The 20,043-nt window shown below is 42.0% G+C and overlaps 1 protein-coding gene across 8 annotated transcripts in view; it reads left to right on the top strand.

Moving 5' to 3' along the window:
• zfhx3b (zinc finger homeobox 3b) overlaps nucleotides 1-20,043 on the top strand; it is a 237,870-nt gene that overhangs the window by 165,303 nt on the left and 52,524 nt on the right. For all 8 annotated transcript variants that reach the window (XM_046856876.1, XM_046856881.1, XM_046856883.1 and 5 more), the window contains one exon: nucleotides 10,321-10,552. In XM_046856876.1, the coding sequence (XP_046712832.1) occupies nucleotides 10,321-10,552 (232 nt within the window). The remainder of the gene's footprint in view (nucleotides 1-10,320; nucleotides 10,553-20,043) is intronic.

The following is a 20,043-nucleotide window of genomic DNA, read 5'->3' as shown; positions in this document are numbered from 1 at the left end:
AAAGTTGTGGATTGTTTGTCTTATAATTGCTTACAACATGTACCCGGTCTCACCAGCATCACTTCTTTCCACTCTTTTGGAAAAAAAACACAGCTTGACAGGTTAAAGTGGAACACCTCTGTTTTCAAGAGTCTCCAATGAATTAAAACTTGCTGTTTTAAAGAGTTGACAATAGAGATTCTTTCATATACATCTCAAATAAGGTGTTTTACTTTGGTAAACATTCAGGGTACATTCAGACACTAGCTAGAGAAGATGGGGAAAAGATTGCATAAATCAAAGTATATAATTCTTTGCATTGTTAGTATAAAAAGACACAATATCACAAATTTAGTCTTGTTTTTAATTATTTTTGATTCAGGTAAACGGTCCTGCTGATTTTTAGTGGGTTTCAGGCAGTCGGGATTTTCAACTTTTCAAACAGGAATATTCTTTCATATATGCCATGCTAAGGATTTACACTTATACTATATATATAAGTGTAAATCCTTAGCATGGCAGCTTATGTAATGAGCATATTCTCTCTCTTCCTCTCTCTCTCTCTCTCTCTCTCTCTCTCTCTCTATATATATATATATATATATATATATATATATATATATATATATACATAAGCTGTAACACAATGCCTGTGTAAACCTTACATTGTACCTGGTAGCCAAGAAACAGAAAAAGAGCAGAAAAAAATTTCATCATGAAAGATTTTAATACCTACTCAGACGTTAAATTTTCTGTCTTTATTTAGCATGATTACGTGGCTAAGTAGGAACAATGGTGAAAGGTGTTGCTTCCAGTTTTTTTTTTTTTTTTTTAGCAATATATCTTTACATTCTATTCAATTAGTATCACAGGTCATCCTGTAAAAAAATCCAGTGCACCCAGTATTAAATGTACTTAAATGTGCCCCAGCACCATGACCTCAACGATGACACGGCGACTAATGGTGTGAGCCGGTTATTTTAGGAAGCTCTTGTCCTCGGCTAGCAGAGTTCGTTCTTTTAAAGGGTCCTGGAAAGCTTTTTTTTCGTGAGCACCATGACTAAAGTAATGGATCTGCCTCCAATTAGCCTGTGCTGTGTTTGATTTTTGTGATGACGACCATATCTCAGCTGTAATTATGCCGCACTTGGAATGATGAGGGTTTAGGTTATTGATTGTTCATCGATCTTGCTGATCAATGAGCACTTTGTTTCTTTTTTCTAGAAAGCAATGTACTGTTTTTTTTTTTTTTCCGTCTAATGAGCAGGCGGTGCTGAAAGATATGGTGTGTTCACGGACTCCATGCGGGATGGGAGACGAGGGAGAGTAGAGCACGACTTGGAGTCAGATGGGTGAGCTCTGCTCAGCGAGATGCACTTTTCAACACAAGTGCACAAGCTCCACTGGGCATAAGATAGAGACCTGAGCTCAAAAAAAAGAACCCATTTCAAATTCAAGTCTTGCTGAAGGGCAAAACAGGAGAGCCTTCAGGGCAAGTTTTTTCTGCTTTGGAATACAGAATACACTCTTTCTTCCAAAATATAAACCTCGACTCCTCTTATTTTAGTCTAACGCTTCTTTTTGTATAATATTTCTCATGTAAGGAATCAAACATTAAGTTTGTGCTTGTAGAAGTCGTCACTTGCAATTTTTCAGTATTTAAAGATTTCCACAAATCTAACGTATCCACTTATAGTTACATTCGTGGAATGTAATACAAAATGCTGCGGAATGTCCATTCAATTTGTCATAAACATTTCTCTTAGCAGCTTTTCTTTTTGTGTCTTTTCACATTGATAAGGTGTAAGAACGCTGCTTATGAAGTCACCTCAAAATTGCAAAGTGGAAAACCGTTCGCGAACGCTGCAGACCCCTTCTATAAACATCTCCTTACAGTAAACTTGACTATGTAAACACACTTTCTTATGAAATAAATTTTAATATAGAAATTATCATGTATTAGAACGAGCACAATAATATACACCTGTAATTTGGATTACAGTTATGGTGTTTTGAAAAATGAATCAAAGCCTTCAACACCTGACCAATCAGAGCCATAGATTCAGCAGCACTGAGTTATAATCAGGGTGCTGTGTCAATTGTGTCATGGCTTTATATTAGTGTCTCTGCTGTATTATTTTTAGAAGTGAAAACCGTCTCTCTCTCTTTCTCTCTTACTCTTAAAAAAAATAAATAAATAAAAAAGTCCTCGACATGTTTAACATGCGAACATGCAAATTTGCTCGTTTTCTCCTGGCAGCATGTCCGCCCCCACCTCAGCGCCACCTCACTAATCTACATGTTAACAAGCAGTGCACTCCAGGACCCTGTTGCCCTTCTGTTGGCACAGCGAAACTAATAAAAAGGTGGGCTGGTTTAAACCCAGCTTAAATATTTACGATGGCACAGAATCGTGCTTCGGGTTTCTCGTTAGGAAGACAGGAGGAGAGAGAGGGGGGCCGGGCCTGGCAACTCGAAAGCTTCCTTGTCGGATACAGGACGCATTTCAAGTTTAGTTCGGGCTTTGTGAATTTTATATATATATAAAAAAAAAAGAAGAACAAGGAGAAACAGAATTCTCAGAACATCCCTAGATCACCCGCCTCATTGCCTAGCCTGAAGCAGCAACCAATTATGTGTTAATGAAATATTTACGCATCCAAACAAGGGAACGCCAGCGGTGAAAGATATATAATACACAGCCAACATAGCCAATATTGAGAGGCCCCTTCTTCCCTTTCTTAAGCGAGATCCTGCTTGAGATTTTAGAAGAAAGTGGCTAAAACTGAACAAATGTGGGGTTGTTTTACCAGACACAGACTCTTCACCTGAGATTTCTCAGCCCTGATCCTTCTGTTTTGCTGACTCGGCATGCAGGTTTGTGTTCTCCGGAGCAGATGTCATGGGTTTCGTCACAAACCCAGCTCCCATGAGGAGCACAGAGTGAGAGTGGGATGTTTGTTGTCAGAGACTAATGACATTTTTGGTAATGTTGCCTTGCTGAATTTAATTTTCCCTGGCTGTATTAATCATCATCAAAGTGCAGTTTGTCTTGAAGCCCCCCCACTCCTGGCAACCGCATATTCTACTGTCCCTCTTGTCCCTCTTTCCCTGTGGCATTCCCAACCCCATTTTTATGCTCCCACAATGCCAAGCTGCAGCTATCACACTGCCAACTGATTGATTAATTATAAGAAATATCTGACATTAATTAATTTGTTAAAATTAAACATCAGCTTGTTGCACCTTTTTTTTTTTTTTTTTGGTTGATCATACCAGATTGAGATGTGAGAACACGTATGGGAATATTATGCATGTTTCGCTGTGCTAAAGTTTTGGGAAAACTCTCATTACCTGAACTTGGCCTATAAGTCCTACGTCAAATCTCAGTGACAGTTTTACTTCTTTAGTGATAAGCTGCTCGTTACAGCCATAACATAACATGTTTAATCGAAATATCACCTAAAGGGACGAGTTCGCTGTGTTCTCCTTAAAACCACCAAGACATCTGTCAGCAGCAGCCCTGCTCCAGTGATGGGACTGCTTTAGAAAGGCGTCTCCTTAATGCCCAACATTTACTCAGACAAATATAAAATGCTATTAAACACTCTGTCGTTATCCAACCGACTCTCGATTGATCGTGTCTGTCTCCTGTCTGCCTGCCTGAGGTGTACACTGCATTCCTTTGCTGTTCCATTAATTACCCCCAGCATCTCAATTCGAAATGGAAGGGTTGCAATCTAAGGCAAGTTGAGAGAGGAGAAGCAGAGGATAAAGCAGGTCCTGAACTGCCCTCTTAAACTTCCAGATGGTACGGGACGGCTACAGATGTCTGTGGACGGTTGGAACAGCTGCGTCCACAGCGTCTGATGCCTCGGCACAGCTGTCGCCTCCTGCAGGCAGAGTTATTGAACTACGGGGCTTCAGCGCTGCAGGGCTACATTCATAAAACCACCATGAGGCTAAGCTGTTAATTAGCGGCTCAGAGCGACGTCTAGCGATTTGTTGTGTTTTTTCCCCCCCTTTTTTCTAGACTTGACATCATTTCCTGCATGCTTTCAAAGCAACCTGGTGTATGCTTTGAGGTTCCGCTCATTAAAGAAGAGATGGCTGTGATTAGCGCCTTGCATTATTCAGATGCGTCTAATGCGTCGAACAAGGGGTGAGGGCAGATTTACAGGGTGCAACGCTGTTAGACCCCACAGCCCAACCATAAATCCTCTGCATCTCGTGCCAGTATGGGGACACATTGATCAGCTGATCTAGAGTTACTGTTGCAGCGCATTGAGGCATTATTGAAGGAGGGATTACCTGGCCCTTGTTTTGCCCTGGTGTATGTGAGAAGGTATTATTTAACTTCTTGTCACTACGCCCTCCCCATCGCTGCAAAACCTGTTACTCATGACACCCAGAGAAATGCACACAAACGACCTGGTACATAATGAACACGGGCCAAATGACTGCTGCCATTGATTGCTTCTCTCTGCAATTATGTTCCTATTGTTTACTTTCTAGCAGCCTATTTATTCCAAAGGAATTCAATAATTATTGTTTTATTTAGTGCTAAAGTGAGGTAGAGTGGTACTGGCTGCTGCAAGGAAGGAGGAGAGACTATCTTCACGGCCTTCCTGTATCTTTTTTCATTTTCTTTCTCACCTCGTGCACATGCGATTATAGATAGTCATCTGTCCCCACCCCAATCCTATGCTCTAATCTATGAAAAAGACCTTTGATGGAACTGTGATGAATCACAAAAATCATGTAGACTTTTTACTCACAGGCAAACAAGGCCTGCTGTAACCTGGGCAGGGGAAATTAAGGGCAAGAGAAGGGAAGCAAAGGGTAGGAAAGGGAAGGGAAGGGAAGGGAAGGGAAGGGAAGGGAGGTGGAGAAGCAGTAGGTATGCAGCTTGGGGGTGGGTACACGCCGTTCCCCTCAGCCACAGCACCACGTCTGGGCATGTCGTTGCTTGCAGTGGCTAATTTGAACCAGCCGCAGCATTTGGCATCCAACGCAAACTTCTGTGGTCACGGTTTCTGCTCCTGCTGAAGAGGAAGAGTAACAAAACCCCCCGTAAAAAAAGCTATGACTCTCCGTCTCATCCATTCTTACTCTATACGTACACTGAGATCTGACAATGCAAGCTGTATTTTTTAAATTAATGCCTATTATAGAATCTTTTTGTCTTAAAGCAATGATTTCACAGGCCAATTTTTCAGTCATGACATCACCAGGCCTTAATTAAAGGTTCTCTGCTTAAAGTTATCCATCAAAATTGAAATATGTCCCACCAATGATGATCTTTAGATACCATTATGGCCACTGGAACTGTGATGTTACAGGATATGTGGCCTTGGTTTCTACTAATTGTTTGCAGGTTATTGGCTAATGGTTATGATTCATTGGTTGTTTCTCTGGACTCTTCATCATTTAGCCTCGTACCAGACTGAATAAATATATAGGGTGGAATGGAATTGGGATGGACAGTACAGTTTGTTTGTGTGTGTGTGTGTGTGTGTGTGTGTGTGTGTGTGTGTGTTTGTGTGTGTTATTGTGGAAAGTACCCAGCGTCACCACTTAGTGCAGAGAATCACTGGGCTAATTACAAAGCAATACACATCCCAGACACTCTCTGTCTCCAGCTCAGTGGGAATTGGGCAGCTCTGGGAGAAATTGATAGCTATTTAGCCACTTTGGCCACTAGATAGTCATCTGTTTTCATGCATTAATTTTATATTAACAGAACCGCCAGTGGAAATTGGCATAGGATCCAAAAGCACGCACACATAAAGCGGTTGGTGTTCCCATCACACACGCGGCACACATGCGGTCAGTACTTGATTGCGTTTTGCTGGAGGGATTTCTTCAGCTGGACATTTCCGCAGTAAGTGCACCATGCCTCCAACACCGCGCTCGACGCGCTCTCCAGAAGCCGAAACGCTGCTCGATGTGAAAGGTGAAATTTTTTACAGCCCATTAAAGTGGATGCTAATGTAGATGGGAGTACAGCAGCAGGTAGGTGTGGAAACTGATGCCTGCAGATAATGCACGTGGAGCCAGGGTTGAGTTGCATTAAAGTGGATGAGGTGGCGCCCACGGCTTACCTACACGAATACGGGAGCTTGATTCATACCCCGGTAGTGTGTGAGTGTGTGTGTCTGTGTGTGTGTTTCACATTCTTTGCTTTTTATATGTGTGGCACAATAGCCTGGACAGTAGAGAGGTGTAAAGCTTTGCACTGTGTGTTATTTATTTATTTATTTTAAGCAGAACAATTACAGTTAAGGTATCACAATTAACTATCTTATTTTTAATTATTATATTTAAAAATCAAAGAAAAGAATCAAAGCAATCAGCACCTGCTTTGCAGTGTAAGTGTAAATGCATAAATGCAGTAGCCATCAAAAATAGAAATATGTAGGAAATTTGCTATAATTATATAAGAAAAAAAGAGCCATTAAGAGGAAATAATAACATAAATGGCTTTAATTCTTTTCAGCTGATACAATATCGAATCAAAACTAGCAACGCAGTAACTTGTTAATACTCATAAAGATGTTTTTTCCCCACAGTGAAATAACACTTGCATTGTGGGAAACAGTATGAAATTCTTCTTTTGGTTGGGGATTAATATTAAGACAGCACCTAGCATTGTCATTTCAAAAGATGCTAACATTGCTAACACGAAAAAGCTAAAAAAATATATATATATATTATTTTGCAAAACATAGCTTGAATTGCCCTCCATCATGGCTGACATTATGATTAAACTCTTGCAAGTGCAAGCTCCACTGACTGGCTTTTTGGGCTTTTGAGGCACAAGCACCTGAGGGAGATCAGAATCCTTAGCAGCACCCTGTTTACCAGCACCACCACCTTCTCCACCACCTCCACCCCCTGATCTCTGCTCTCTGAACATGACTTTTTCATTAAGTTGCTGAATTCCTGCACTCCAGTTGGAGGTGATTTATCAGTGCCGAGTTTCATTTCAGGATCATAGGAAACAGACACACACACACACACACACACACACACACACACATCAAGCCCATCTCTCTCATGCATTATTGTGTTTCACTTCAAGGCTTAGGAATATGTGTGTGTGTGTGTGTGTGTGTGTGTGTGTGTGTGTGTGTGTGTGTGTGTGTTGGTGTGTTTAGGGCAGGATGGAAGATTACAAGGAGATAACATCTCCAGAGGTCACTGATGTGGATAGCTTTAGATGAAATGCCGTGTGAAGTTTGTGGTTGTGTGTGTGTGTGTGTGTGTGTGTGTGTGTGTGTGTGTGTGTGTTTGAGGGAAAGTAGAGAGCTCCTCACTCTAGGGATGTGTATAATGAGCACTATTAAGGCATCTGATGTCTTATGGGAACTCTATGGTGAATCTACCGTACTGATCTCTATTATAATGGAGGTAATGATGAGACATTTGCCTCTTCTTCATCTTCTTCTTCTTCTTCTTCTTCTTCTTCTTCACAATTTCCTGTCCTGTCAGTCTTTTTTGTGTTTATATCTATGAGACCCTTTTGGCTAGAATCTCCTGAATTTTCTGCAGATCAGAAACCAGTGGTGTTGGTGGTTTGGCGCAGGCAGGGGGCTGGGGATTGGGGTGATATATGGGTTGTTTCTGGGCCAGGCCAGCTCAGGTTCACCCGCTTTGTAAATCCTGCCCTTTTGTGGGAGCAATAAAACTCATAGCCTTTTTTTCAGCACCCGCGAATCTAGCTTTGAAGTGCTGTTTCGGTGTCATCTGTTTTGCTTTTGGGTTTTTTATTTGCATGTATTTGTTCTTGCCTTGTGTGCGGATGAGAACCAGTGATCCTCATTTATCAGTCTTATTATCATTTATCAGTGTTATTATTATGAAGTTGTGTATAAGAGATTTTGTAGGCCAAACTGAGCTAAAAATATCCACCAGTTTCAGGCAAAATGTTGCTGATTTTCTGCGTAAGCACATGTTGATAAAAGCGAATCAGCCATAAATCACAGAGCGTGGTCACAGCACTGCTGATGTACATTTAGCAACGCCCACAAAACTCTATATGTTAATAAATACAATAATAATCAAAATAAAATAAAATAATAATATAATATAATAATAATAAAATGGCGATGGTCACAAAGACAAAATACGACAACCGAACAGTGAAAGTGCACCTCCTAAGCATTGTGTGCTAAATCTTTCAGATAAATCATGGCAGCACATTAGCTACTATAGACACTCACCAACTTTGTGTCTTTTTACAGGGTGGCATTACTTTTGTCTTGATAAAATAGCTTTTTTTTTTTTTAGTTGATCAGATGAACTCTTAGCATTAATTTGTTCCACAAAACCGAACATTGTGTTAGTACACACAATTAGGGAAAGATAAGAAATTTAAGTCAGTGACAGAAAAAAAAAACCTCTCAAACATCTAGCACCTACTCAATGACATCATTCTTCCACTTCAAACATGAAGGAAGGAGAGGAAGAAAGAGAGAGAGGAAAAGAGCACGTGATTGTGAGAGTGAGGGAGAGAGTGTAAGAGAGTAAGAGAGAGAGAGAAAGCAAAGCCTTTTACAATCACCTAATAACTCCATTACATGAAGCTGTGGGGCACACAGAAAAAAGCAAAAGCCCATTCCTGGAAGCTGTGGCCTTAATGTACAGCTTAGGTGTACAATTGAGACATACGATACCTGGGCCAATGGAATACAATTGCCCAGAAAAACCCTTTTGGCAATATTAGGATATTACCAGAAAATTAAATATTACCGCAGGATGAGCGAGCACATTTTAGGGAACATAATATTTTAATATTTTTTCCCTGCTCTCTCTGCCGTCAACACCTCATGTGTCATTAATTGGGTTACAAAATCTAATGTTCCTTCTCTGGGATTTTGGGTGGGGGAAAAAATTGCATTCATTTCTACACTGCAGGGCGAGCTCAGCCTCGTCTTAATGAATCAATTTGTTTGGCTCGACCTTTGTTAGGTTTGGGGGATTAAGAGCTTCTCTTTCTGAGAGAATAGCACTAAAAAATACTGCACGTCGCAATTCTTTTGCATCCTCGTGACTCACCGATCGAACAAATACAAATATAATATCTTCTCATTTGCCTCATTTGTCCTATCAGTACCCAAAAGCCTTAACCCATAAGCCAGTGCTTCCCAAATCTTAGATCTTAAATAGATCCAGAAAAGTAATGCGGATCATTGATCTGGCTCTCGTTGCCTGTTTCTGTTTACCCAGGCTCGGACAGACCCTCCAAATCCAACTCACAGTTTTAAAAAAGATGAGATGGTAAGCACATTGCACATAAGGAGAATTTATTTTTAATAATACAGCCGGCAGATCTTGATGAAACATTAATGACGGACAACGAGAGATTTTTTTTTTTTGGGGGGAGTATATTATTGGACTCGATTCCCCTGCCGTGGAGGAATGTTTTTTTTTTTTTTCCGCTCAAGTCTATGAACATGAAATCTGGCTAGAGAGATGATGACCATGAAGATTAAGGGAAGAAAAAGAATTACTTGAGATTGACATTGATTGTAGCCACAGAAACCCGTCAATAAGCTTTGGCGTTTGAAACAGACGTAGCGAGGGGTAATAGTATGCATGAGCCGGGCCCTTTTTTCAGGCTACATGCCGGGATGCTGATGAGGTAGTAGAAGAGCCGTGGTCAGACACGTGTAGCTGTAAAGCCATGCTATCCGCTCTCAGCCTTGTCTCATTGATTGAGGCTAGTGTGCTCGATGATTGGGTGCGGGAGCGGCAGATGGAAGTGTTGTGTCACTGTAGGGTGTGTGATGTGGTCTGGCTTGTTGTGGCTTTGTGGATTGCCGGTCATCTCTTATTCTCTTATACACACATGTACACACACACACTCACACCCCTCCTCCTTTCCAACCATTTTCCCTATCAAGGAATGTTCTAGATGCTTTTGGAGTGTGGTTTTGTATCTCTCTCTGTAAGTGAGATCAATATTTAGCATCCCATGCGTGAAACAGGCAGATGTTTGGAGGTTTCCTTTTCAGAGACGAGAGTCTTCTCCTGAGTGAAGGAGATCAATGCTTCCTTTTTTCTCGCAATGTCATCACGCTCATCTTCACGGGTAGTGGTGGGGGCCAATATGCTCCTCTTTATCGAATCCCCAGTGTATGATGACACAGACAGGGTGTCCCCACTGCTCTGGTTATCTTATTAGTTTGCGAGTCTAGAGGAGACAACGCTGAAGGTCCTCGTGTTAAACAAGGCACCTGGTTTGTTGTCGATTTGTTCATCTTAAGGCACACGGGAGTGAAAGTAAGAGCACAGCGCTAATCTTTCTTTCTCTCTCACCTTAATCTCTCTTCACAGCACCTGCAGCAGCATGAGAGTGCGGTGGAGGGTGAGGCCTGCTACTACCACTGCGTCTTGTGTAACTATTCCACCAAGGCCAAGCTCAACCTTATCCAGCACGTGCGCTCCATGAAGCACCAGCGCAGCGAAAGCCTGCGCAAGCTGCAGCGTCTGCAGAAAGGACTGCCGGAGGAGGAGGAGGACCTGAGCGCCATCTTCACCATACGCAAGTGCCCCTCTGCTGATATCGGTAGGAACATGTTCATTTATTCCCAGATACCTCTCAGGTTGCACACCCAAGTTTGGGTTTATGACGATACCATCGCACAGCATGCAAAATCTAACATTAATGTCTATCATACACAGAATAAATAATAAACACAGAATCTTTATATCTGTAATTGTAGATATGGGAGGGACTATACATGGGAGGCTGTGGAAAGATTTTGATCACGTTAAAAAAGATCAGATCAGAACAAACGACAATCGAATGCTTGCAGTGTGGAGGCAGTGTTTAGACTCTTCTTCCTGCTCAACAGGTACTTCGGTCGCCTTTTGTTTCCCCCCTGATTTTTAGCACTGTCATTTGTTGTTGACATCAACGTGATAAGAAAAAAGTGTTTAAAATCACTGATGTCCTGAAGAGCGGAAGTGTGCGAAGTATAGAACGTGCATCCGGCGATTAAGCATACACAAAGATGGCGTCTGCAGGGACAAAAAAACAAAAGCCGGGGGTTAAAAGCGGGGGTCCTTGCATTAGTCAGTGATTAATAAGACAGTGCTGCGGTCAATTAACACTCTGTCTCAGCACAAATTTGGTTTTCTAATCACTCTGACTCGAGCACCCTGACAAAGGGCCTCTATTGTGCTTTCCACCTCCCCTTTTTTTTTCTTTTGCCAGCCTGCGTACAGCCGCTTTCTGTGCTAAAGTAGAAAGAGAGAGTGTGTGTGTGTGTATGTGTGTGTGTGTGTGTATGTGAGAGAGAGAAAGAGAGAGAGAGAGAGAGAGAGAGAGAGAGAGTAAAAAAGGGGTGGGGGTGATGGAGGGGCTGGTTGGTTGGAAAGGGGCAAGTCGGCCTCTGAAGACGCTTTGTTCAGAGGAGGCAGGGATAATGAAGTCAGCGGCCGGGAAATTGCGCAAAAGGCAGTCACAGATCTGAGGCAAATCATTAGAGAACATATTTAGCCAAGCAATTAAGGACAATTAAGCTTTCTGCTCACTGCACTCCAAATATGTTAATGACTACAGTGCAGTGGACAAGTGAACATGCAAAGGCAAGAGGAAGGCCCACTTAGGTTAAAAGGATGGGGGGTTGGGGATTTAGTAAGTTTGGAGGTTGGATATGTGTGTGTGTGTGTGTGTGTGTGTGTGTGTGTGTGTGTGTGTGTGTCTGTGTGTGTTGGGGGGGTACGGTGGAGTTCACAAACAAGTCGGCCCCCCCTCTCTCTTTCTCTCTTTCCCTCCTCCTCCCTTGCTCTCACACGCTTTTTGGGTTGATTATTTATATATTTTCTTGGCTAACCTTTGATGTACATTAATGGATTCCCTTGTTTGTAAGGCTGGCTGGAGGTTAGGTAATGGCTCCTGCAGTGGGGTTTGTGTGGGCAGAGCAACACACACACACAAACACACACACACACACACACAGACACACATGCAAATTCACCAGTGCACACATATGCACAAATCGTCCATCTTTCCTCTGTGTTGCACCAAACCCCTGCAATCCAGGACATGACCCAAAATGCAAACCTCACTATTTTTGTGTAACGTTTGTAAGCTGAATACTTCAGCTTACATAATTATTATTATTATTATTATTATTTATTAATAACATACTTTTTACTTCTTACATTTTCAATCCATTCGACTCATTACAGATCACTACTTACTTAATCCACACAATGACTATACGCAAAACATCAACCGAATAGGGTTACACACAATGTATTTATTTGATAGCTACTTAATTGTGACCTGCTTTCATTAATTTTCCATTAGTCATTTTAACTTTCTGAACTCTTGAGGTTTTTTTCTTCTTCACGAGTTTAACCTATTATCTATATTTCACTTAAGTATCATTTCTCAGTACTTGTTCTTCTCCTGCGTGAAATAAAACCTTCGAATCGAGTTGCAGTATTAATGTGATGCAATGCCCATGTCATTTAGAAATTGCCGGTTGTGCCGGTTAGCCATGAGCTTTTGATGTGTTTAATTACTACCCTTCTCTCTATCCTCCGGTATTATCAAATCTGAACTTTCTGTCAACTATACAGTAACGTAGGTAATTAAAACCTGTGTCTAGGCTTGTGTTCTGTCTGTGGGAGCTTCAAATGAAGGACAAGGTGAGTGCAAATCAAGCAGGAAAAGCTGTTGTTTCATGCACGCATAAAAAAAAAGAGAGAGAGAGAGAGATAGAGAGAGAGAGTATTGATACCTGTTAACTGACATCACGGTCATGGCGTGCTGCAGCCAGTCAGTGCTGCTTGGCCCTTCCAGAGGAACTGCTCTGTTAATAGCCTGTGACATGGTGTTTACCAAGTCTTGCCGGCTGCAGTGTGAACGCTGAAGGCCTGATTGATTGCCCTACAGATGCAGGATCAGGCTCTAGCTCCCACCGACTAGGCCGGCTCTCTCTCTCTCTCTCTTTCTCTAAGTGCCAGGAACAGCCTGGGTCTGTGCCCGTAGCTCCTCGGTACAGCCAGCCAGATCCCTTTAAAAGAGCATGGGGCAAATGTTTTGCTCCACTTAGCCTGTCCTTGGGTCTTTCTTTTCTCACCTTTCTACACATCTTATATATATTTTAGAGGCCATTAAATGAAACGAAGTGTGTAATAAAGAATTCCTGCCTTCTCATTCTGCCTTAGGACCCCCTGTTTCTCATTTTGAGATGTTTATTTAGATATTTTGATCACCATTCATACCTAATGACTTATTCCACTCGTAGTCCTTACCCCCCTTCCATCCAAACACGAATCCCCATTCCCTGAACCATTCTCTCTTGATGTAACATTTAATTTCCTCCCTGCTAGCTCTTCTGAGGCTCTGAACTCTTTCTTGTGGTAATGGGCCGGTCGCTAAAGTGGTGGAAGGTTTCCTGACTTGTTAAAACAAAGCTGGCCTTGGATTTCTGGGTCAACTAGACAGGAACTCCCCTGGCTACCGCAGCTTAGTTGGCGTTAGCCACTGCACCCCTTCTCTAGGGTCTTCCCCCCCACCCCAACCCCCACCTCTACTAACCAGAATCAAAGCTTCAAATTTCAGCATAGGCAAACTCAGAACATGGCGTTGTCTCAGCAAAAGACGTGGGCGAGCATTTGCACTGTCTATCTACATTGTACACCCAGTGTTTGTGTTTTAAATAGCCTCTGCACTCTCATGAGTATTTTTTATCACACTCTACATGAACTCGAACAAGCCCTGTGAAGAGGTACTACAGACTCGGGGTGAGCTCTGGCACCTCTCAACCCCCAGCATTCTTTACAAAACAATTAGCACAGAAGGAATTGCGAATCCCAGCAGCACACGTTAATGCACATTAACCACCAGCTCCAGAGCTGTAAAAAGCCCTGCATTAAGGCTTGCCGGCCACCCAATAGGGAGGGCTGGCATGGCTCTTCGTGAACCGCCTCTGCAACTGTCAGATTTCATTTTCTGGTCATTTGTTAGCACCACCAGTGAGGATCATTCAAAAAAAAAAAGAGGATCCATACCTCTAATTCGGAGAAAGTGTGTCATAGCAGACGCTCGCTGATGAAAACAATCGATTGTGGAAATATTGATTGCTTTGTTTTCAGTTTTGATCCATATTTTCTGCCTTGCTCTGCTTTTTTCGGAATAATAACCAACATCAGGTCTTGCTCAGGACACACTCTTTCGCTCTCACTCACACACTCAAACACACACAAACACAGTATCATAATGTGGATTGTTGCAGGGTTAAAGTGCAGGTGTTTTGAGGGGAATTCGGGTGTCACGTCTTTGACCTTCTTTAGCACCCACAGCATGTTGGAGGATCAGAGATGAATCTCCTCCTATTAGAGGCATTCAAGAATAAAAAGCAGCCATTGTTTTAATTCCTGCCTCTGCTCGGAATATGTGCTGCGTAAGCACGCTGACCTCCCGCTTAGCCCGTGTCTGTCTTCCTCAACCTCTTTCAGTGGCCACTGAGACCAGAGGAGTGCACATTTCATGTGTACTCATATACCACAGGCCTTTTTCCACTGCACCATGTCTTTTCTGTTTGCCACTTCTAGTGCTCCTTCCAAATTTTTGCTGAAAAGTATGGCAAACTTGCAAACTGAAAAAAAATTAATAAATAATTAACAGAATATTCACAAGATAGTACATATCTGTATGTTCATAAAATACATAATATAGGATTTATCCAAATTTAAACATTTAAAAAGATTAAAAAGTGAGTGAATTTATTTATGTAATTGTATGGTAGTAATTAAATAAATAAACAAATGAATAAACAGTACATTTTAAAACAGGACAGATACTTCAAATTAAATGGTTTTTAAAAAATGATTTATTTTGCCATTTAATTTAATTTCTGCAATAAACAGGTGTCCTATTACTGTTATTCACACTTCACAGTGTTCCTAGGATACCAATCAAGCTCAATCAAGCTGACCATGTTTAATATTTTAAAATGAACACGAACACATGAACAACTTAAGCGCAAACTCTAATTTTGAACCAAAAGAAAAAAAAACACTTATCTTGTTGTTAATTGTTAAAGACATGTTGATCTGACATGAATATGGCATTAGTGCAGTCACATTTCATTTTGTGTCTATGACCATTCCAGTTTTTCCTCCATTTAGTGGTTTAGTCAGTTCTTGTTTGGGCATGTTCTTGACGCACAGTGGAAAATTCCCCATGTGCTGTATATTTACATAGTGTAACCCTTACAAATGCGCTCATATTTGTGTGATGTGTGATTAGTGACACTCCGCCGGCAGATGATAGAAGTTCTTCTGTAAGTGTTGTTCACCAGGGCCCGTCATCGTTTGACACATTGGGGTCTCTCATATCACAGGAGTTAATGGATTCAGGTTATTTTCTTGAATGCTGTAGCACTAGCTCACACAAGAGAAAGATAAAAAAAAGGATGTGTTAGGTGGGAATAAAAGGCGCTTAAGCAGTTAAGAAGAGTGCGTATGTGAGGAGATGATTGTGTTGCAGGGTGCATGCTCTAGATATGTGCATTTGCTGTTGATGTAAAGATTTCTGAGTCATACACACAGGCAGGATCTTGATCACTGGGTCATGGAAATAGCTTTGTAAGGTAAAGCCCTACTCTGCCCTCAATGCCTTTATCACAGTGGCACTATCACTGTGTATCTGTTTTTTGCTGCAAATATCTGCATCAATATTGGGATTTAAATCAGTAGGAGGTTACATTTTTTTTGTACCTTCCCCCTGATATCTACTCATAAATTTGGATGTTTCTGAATAGATGGTCCCAGTGTTTTCCCACCATTTACCCACCATAACATACATAGAATGCTATACTTTCCCCACATCATGCTCAGTAAAAAAAAAAAAATCTGGTTATTCCAAATCCATATTTGTTTACAGAAGATGTAAAAATTTTAGACTAAAATGTTCGAATACTTCTGCAGTGTATGTACTTGTTGGTCCCGCCATAGTCCTTTACTTCAGCAGATAAGGAGCAGGCCTTAGGATGCACTGGATTCCTAAATTGAACCAAATCGAATTTTTGGTATGGGACCTTTTCAGCTAAAAGAGACAAATTTCCTGTGTCACTAACGTAATAACACAACCAGTCTGTAAGCACAGACAGAATGACATCTTGCCCATCGAAGCCTAAATACTAGAAACACCTTTTTTCTGTGGAATTGCTGAGGCAAATATTGAATGTGTGCTAGTTTCTGGAGCTTAACCAAGCCGTTGGACAGAAGACAGGATGTGTCAACACAAGGGAGAAAGGAGCCTTTTAAAACAGCGCTTATTCTTCTTTTTTGGCCAGACTGGAACATGTCAACCCTCAGCAGGGAAGCAGCCAGTGTTCCGACTGTGTTAATGTGTGTGTTTGCAAAAGATGGAGGCCATATGTCTGAATGGAGCATATAACACGCACATGTGGTAAATACCGGTGTGGAGGAGCCTGTAGGGTGGGTGGGATGAGTTCCTCCTAGCTAGCAATCCCCTCTCCTGGCCCCTGTTGGGACATGTAGACGGGACCTATGTCTGGAATGTCGTCTTCGTATACTCTTGTTAACATGCAAGGTAAACCTACTAAGAAACAGGATATTATAGCTGACCCCTCATCTCTCTGTGTCTAGAATGAAGCATGGTAGCAGGAGATTCAAAAAGCATCAAGACGACTTTTTTAATAAACTCTGGAATTGGCTCGATGCAGGTAAAGATGGGGAAGACATTAGAAGCAGGAGATGGCCCTGGGGTTCAGGGCGGCTTCTGTCCGCCAGCCTTTTCCTTAATCTTAGCTAAAGCATGCCGCCAAGCAAAGGAAATTGTTTGCAGTCCATGGAACGTGGCATGAATTTCATAAATACATTACGTTTCATTTCGAAGGATATTAAAAAGAATCTAGGCCTTTTATTAAAAAGCCAGAGTGACGGCTTTATAGAGTTTCCATTCGGCACATGTTAAGGCGGGGACTTGCACAGCTGTCTCGTCCAGCCTCGCACAAGGAAGTCTTTTCTTTGCTTCTCGGTTTATGGATGGCCGCTGTTTAAATTCCACTGCTGGCTCATCCTGCTGCTGCAAATTGAGCGAGAAGGCCGCTGCTATTCTGGGATTGTCTGTGAATCAGAGTGGTTTATGTCTAGATTTAATTCAACCTCTTTTTGAGTTACCAGACCTGTAGGCCAGTGACCAACAGCTGCCCTGGACGAAAGTAGAAAAAGGTAAGGGTCGGGTGTGTTTATTGGGTCAACAGAAGTTCCCATGTGGAAACATTCAGACAGCAGTGTATATTGTGTGTGTGTGTGTGTGTGTGTGTGTGTGTGTGTGTGTGTGTGTGTGTGTGTGCAAAGTATCCCCAGGTACACCACTTTACCTCAGGGATAACAGGGAAGGTGCAAATTGTACACGTGCTGAGTATTTTATTGCCTCCACACATATTTAAAACACCATGTTTGCACACCCCGAATGTGAATGAAAGAGGCCAGGTCTCTCATCAAGCCAGCTTCAGAGGTCCTCCATTTTGAGGCCCGGTGAGGTGCGCATTCTGGCAGGACCAGAGAGAAAAGCATTATAATATTAGATTCCGTCTTCCTCCCCCGCCCCTTTCCTTTCAGTCATTTACAAGGCGCTCTCCTTGAAAGCCGATCCATAAGAGAGACAGGCCATCAGAATACCGTCGTCTCATTTGTACTTACCAAACGTGCTAATGAGTTCTATTCCGGGGTCCGGCAGGCCATGGTGGGGAATTTCATTCCACAAATGGGGCAACACAGTGTCAGGTGGCAGCTCTGCAGCCTTACACTCATTCCCCAACAAGAAGTTTAGTAGCTACAGAGGACAGAAGCTGTCAGTAATGCAGTCATACTTACAGCAGAAAAATCAACTCATATAACAGGATACAAATGGATGATAGATGAAAGGAGAAACTGTGGCTCTGTTATACTGTTTGGCTGACATGGTTTGGGTCAAGTTGGAAGGCAACATCGCTGCAAAAATTGATACGAAGGTATTCTGACTAATCACGTGTTTGTTATGATGGGAGTGATTTCTTCCAGGATTACCCTGATCCAGATAAATCAAGGAGTGAAGATGAATTAACAAGGATGAAAATAAAATCGTGTGCAATGTCCTTCACAATAACAAACCAGGTTGAACACCTACTGACGATTTTGAAAATCACATGTATGACAAGTCAGGGAGCAAATAATTGATATCCATTAACTTTGCTACACAAATTCAGTACTTGTATTTTGGGATGGGGGGGGTAGGGGGCGGATCTAGGCAAAATCCCAAAAGAGCAAGACCAGGACGGTCACCAGTTCACCCTGTTCCCAGTAATCTAAAAACAAAAGCATGCATAAGCAAATAGTCTAAGTTCTACATAACAGACTTCTTGGATCCACCCCAAATCCCTCATTAAGATCTAACTTTTGATAGATTTAACATTGATTGGGCGGTTTGTGGACGTCAGGTATTCTGGCAACAAGGTCCAATAAATTCCTAAGCACTCTCAGATGAGTGGATAGATGCTGTGTTTGCCCCAATGGCAAGAAGAACCTTTTTTCTTGTAGTACTTTTCAGCAGGCAAAAATAGATAACGATGAAAGGATGAAGATTTTTTTTTAACTTTAGGCATCAAACAAAAGCTTTTGATTTCGAATCATTTTTATTAAAAATAAGATGGGTTCCCTTTGCCTGTAAAAAGAAAGAGAGGGCCTTGATTTGTGCTTTGAGTGAATCAACTTAAAGGCATTTTAAGTTTGAGTAAAGAATGTCCTCTTGCTGCTTGTCAAACAGCAACACATGAAACAAACCTTTTGAAAGACGAGCCGCACGTTTCATTATAGCCCATATGCAGCGCCAACTGACTGGTGTTGAGTGCGTCTGCTGTCATCCTGCGGCTTTAATGTGGAAGATAAGCCTGGACACACAGATATGCGCACTTCTCCACAAATACAGAAGAAACCCTGCCTGTCCTTGTGCTCTGTCAATTAGAGGGAGCCAGGCAGATGGCACTGATGAGGAGAGCAGGAATAATTCAATAGTCAACTCTGCTAACCTTTACCTGTCGACTCGCTCAGCAGCCATCGATTTGTCCAGCATTTGGTTATTCATGTGTTGAACAGAGGAAAGAGGAGAGGTGCAAAGAGAGAGAGGATCGTGATTAATGTGACATTTGTATATTTTCACAAAAGTTTTCCAAAGATGCCATTATTTCTTTTAACACCATTAGGTGAGTTACAGAAGTTATTTTTCTCTTCTCTGTTATACTTGTGTCTTCTCAGCCTGTCAATGTTTGCAGGGTAACTGATTCCCAAATGAGTTTGATTCTCCTGCACTACATCTTGGTAGCCAGCGGGGGCAGCGCAGTGCCTAGCTGAGCCTCTGTTTGTCCAGACTGAGCTTCCTGATGGAGAGAAAGCTCTGTTTAACCAGATGTGAGGACTTCTCTGCCCAGCGACATTCAGAGACAAGCTGCTGTTTGTTTTTGACAAACCGGGACATTCCTGCAGTTTGACCAGGCCAGATTTATGACGTTCCTCCTGCTCGGGTGGACAGCCCATGCCCTCACACAGTCTCTTTTGTCTGTCTGGGCCCTGCCTTCTTTGTCATTGCTATTTTATTAGCAGAAGATTGTACATCCAGTCTCTTCAATGCACTTGTGATTGACGCTCTTTAAAGTACCATTTTGCAAAGAACTGACTGTTGCATGCACATTTATCCAAAAGCAGGACAGGAATATTAAACACGGTTTCCGTTCATTATAGCTAAAGTGCTACATCAAAGGCTGCTGCTCTCAATCAGCTGGATTAGAACTGCTTTAACACACTCTGCATTGTGTGTCTTGGCGATTGCTCACCGCGGTGTCTGTTTACGGTTCCGTTCGCTGGCAAACGGACTACACCAACAAAGAACCCATTCTGAGTGAGACTTCTCCAGAGGGGGAAGCTGTTTGACGCTGCTCTTGATTGCGTCAAATGTAGGTTTTCTCACAAGCGCTTATTACCCATGAGAGAGAGGAAAAAGAAAAGTCATATTTTAGCATGAGTTAACCAGAG

This window comes from Silurus meridionalis, chromosome 9, assembly GCF_014805685.1.
Source record: "Silurus meridionalis isolate SWU-2019-XX chromosome 9, ASM1480568v1, whole genome shotgun sequence".
In the NCBI taxonomy this organism is placed as follows: domain Eukaryota; kingdom Metazoa; phylum Chordata; class Actinopteri; order Siluriformes; family Siluridae; genus Silurus; species Silurus meridionalis.
This window is presented reverse-complemented; position numbering and strand designations above follow the sequence as displayed.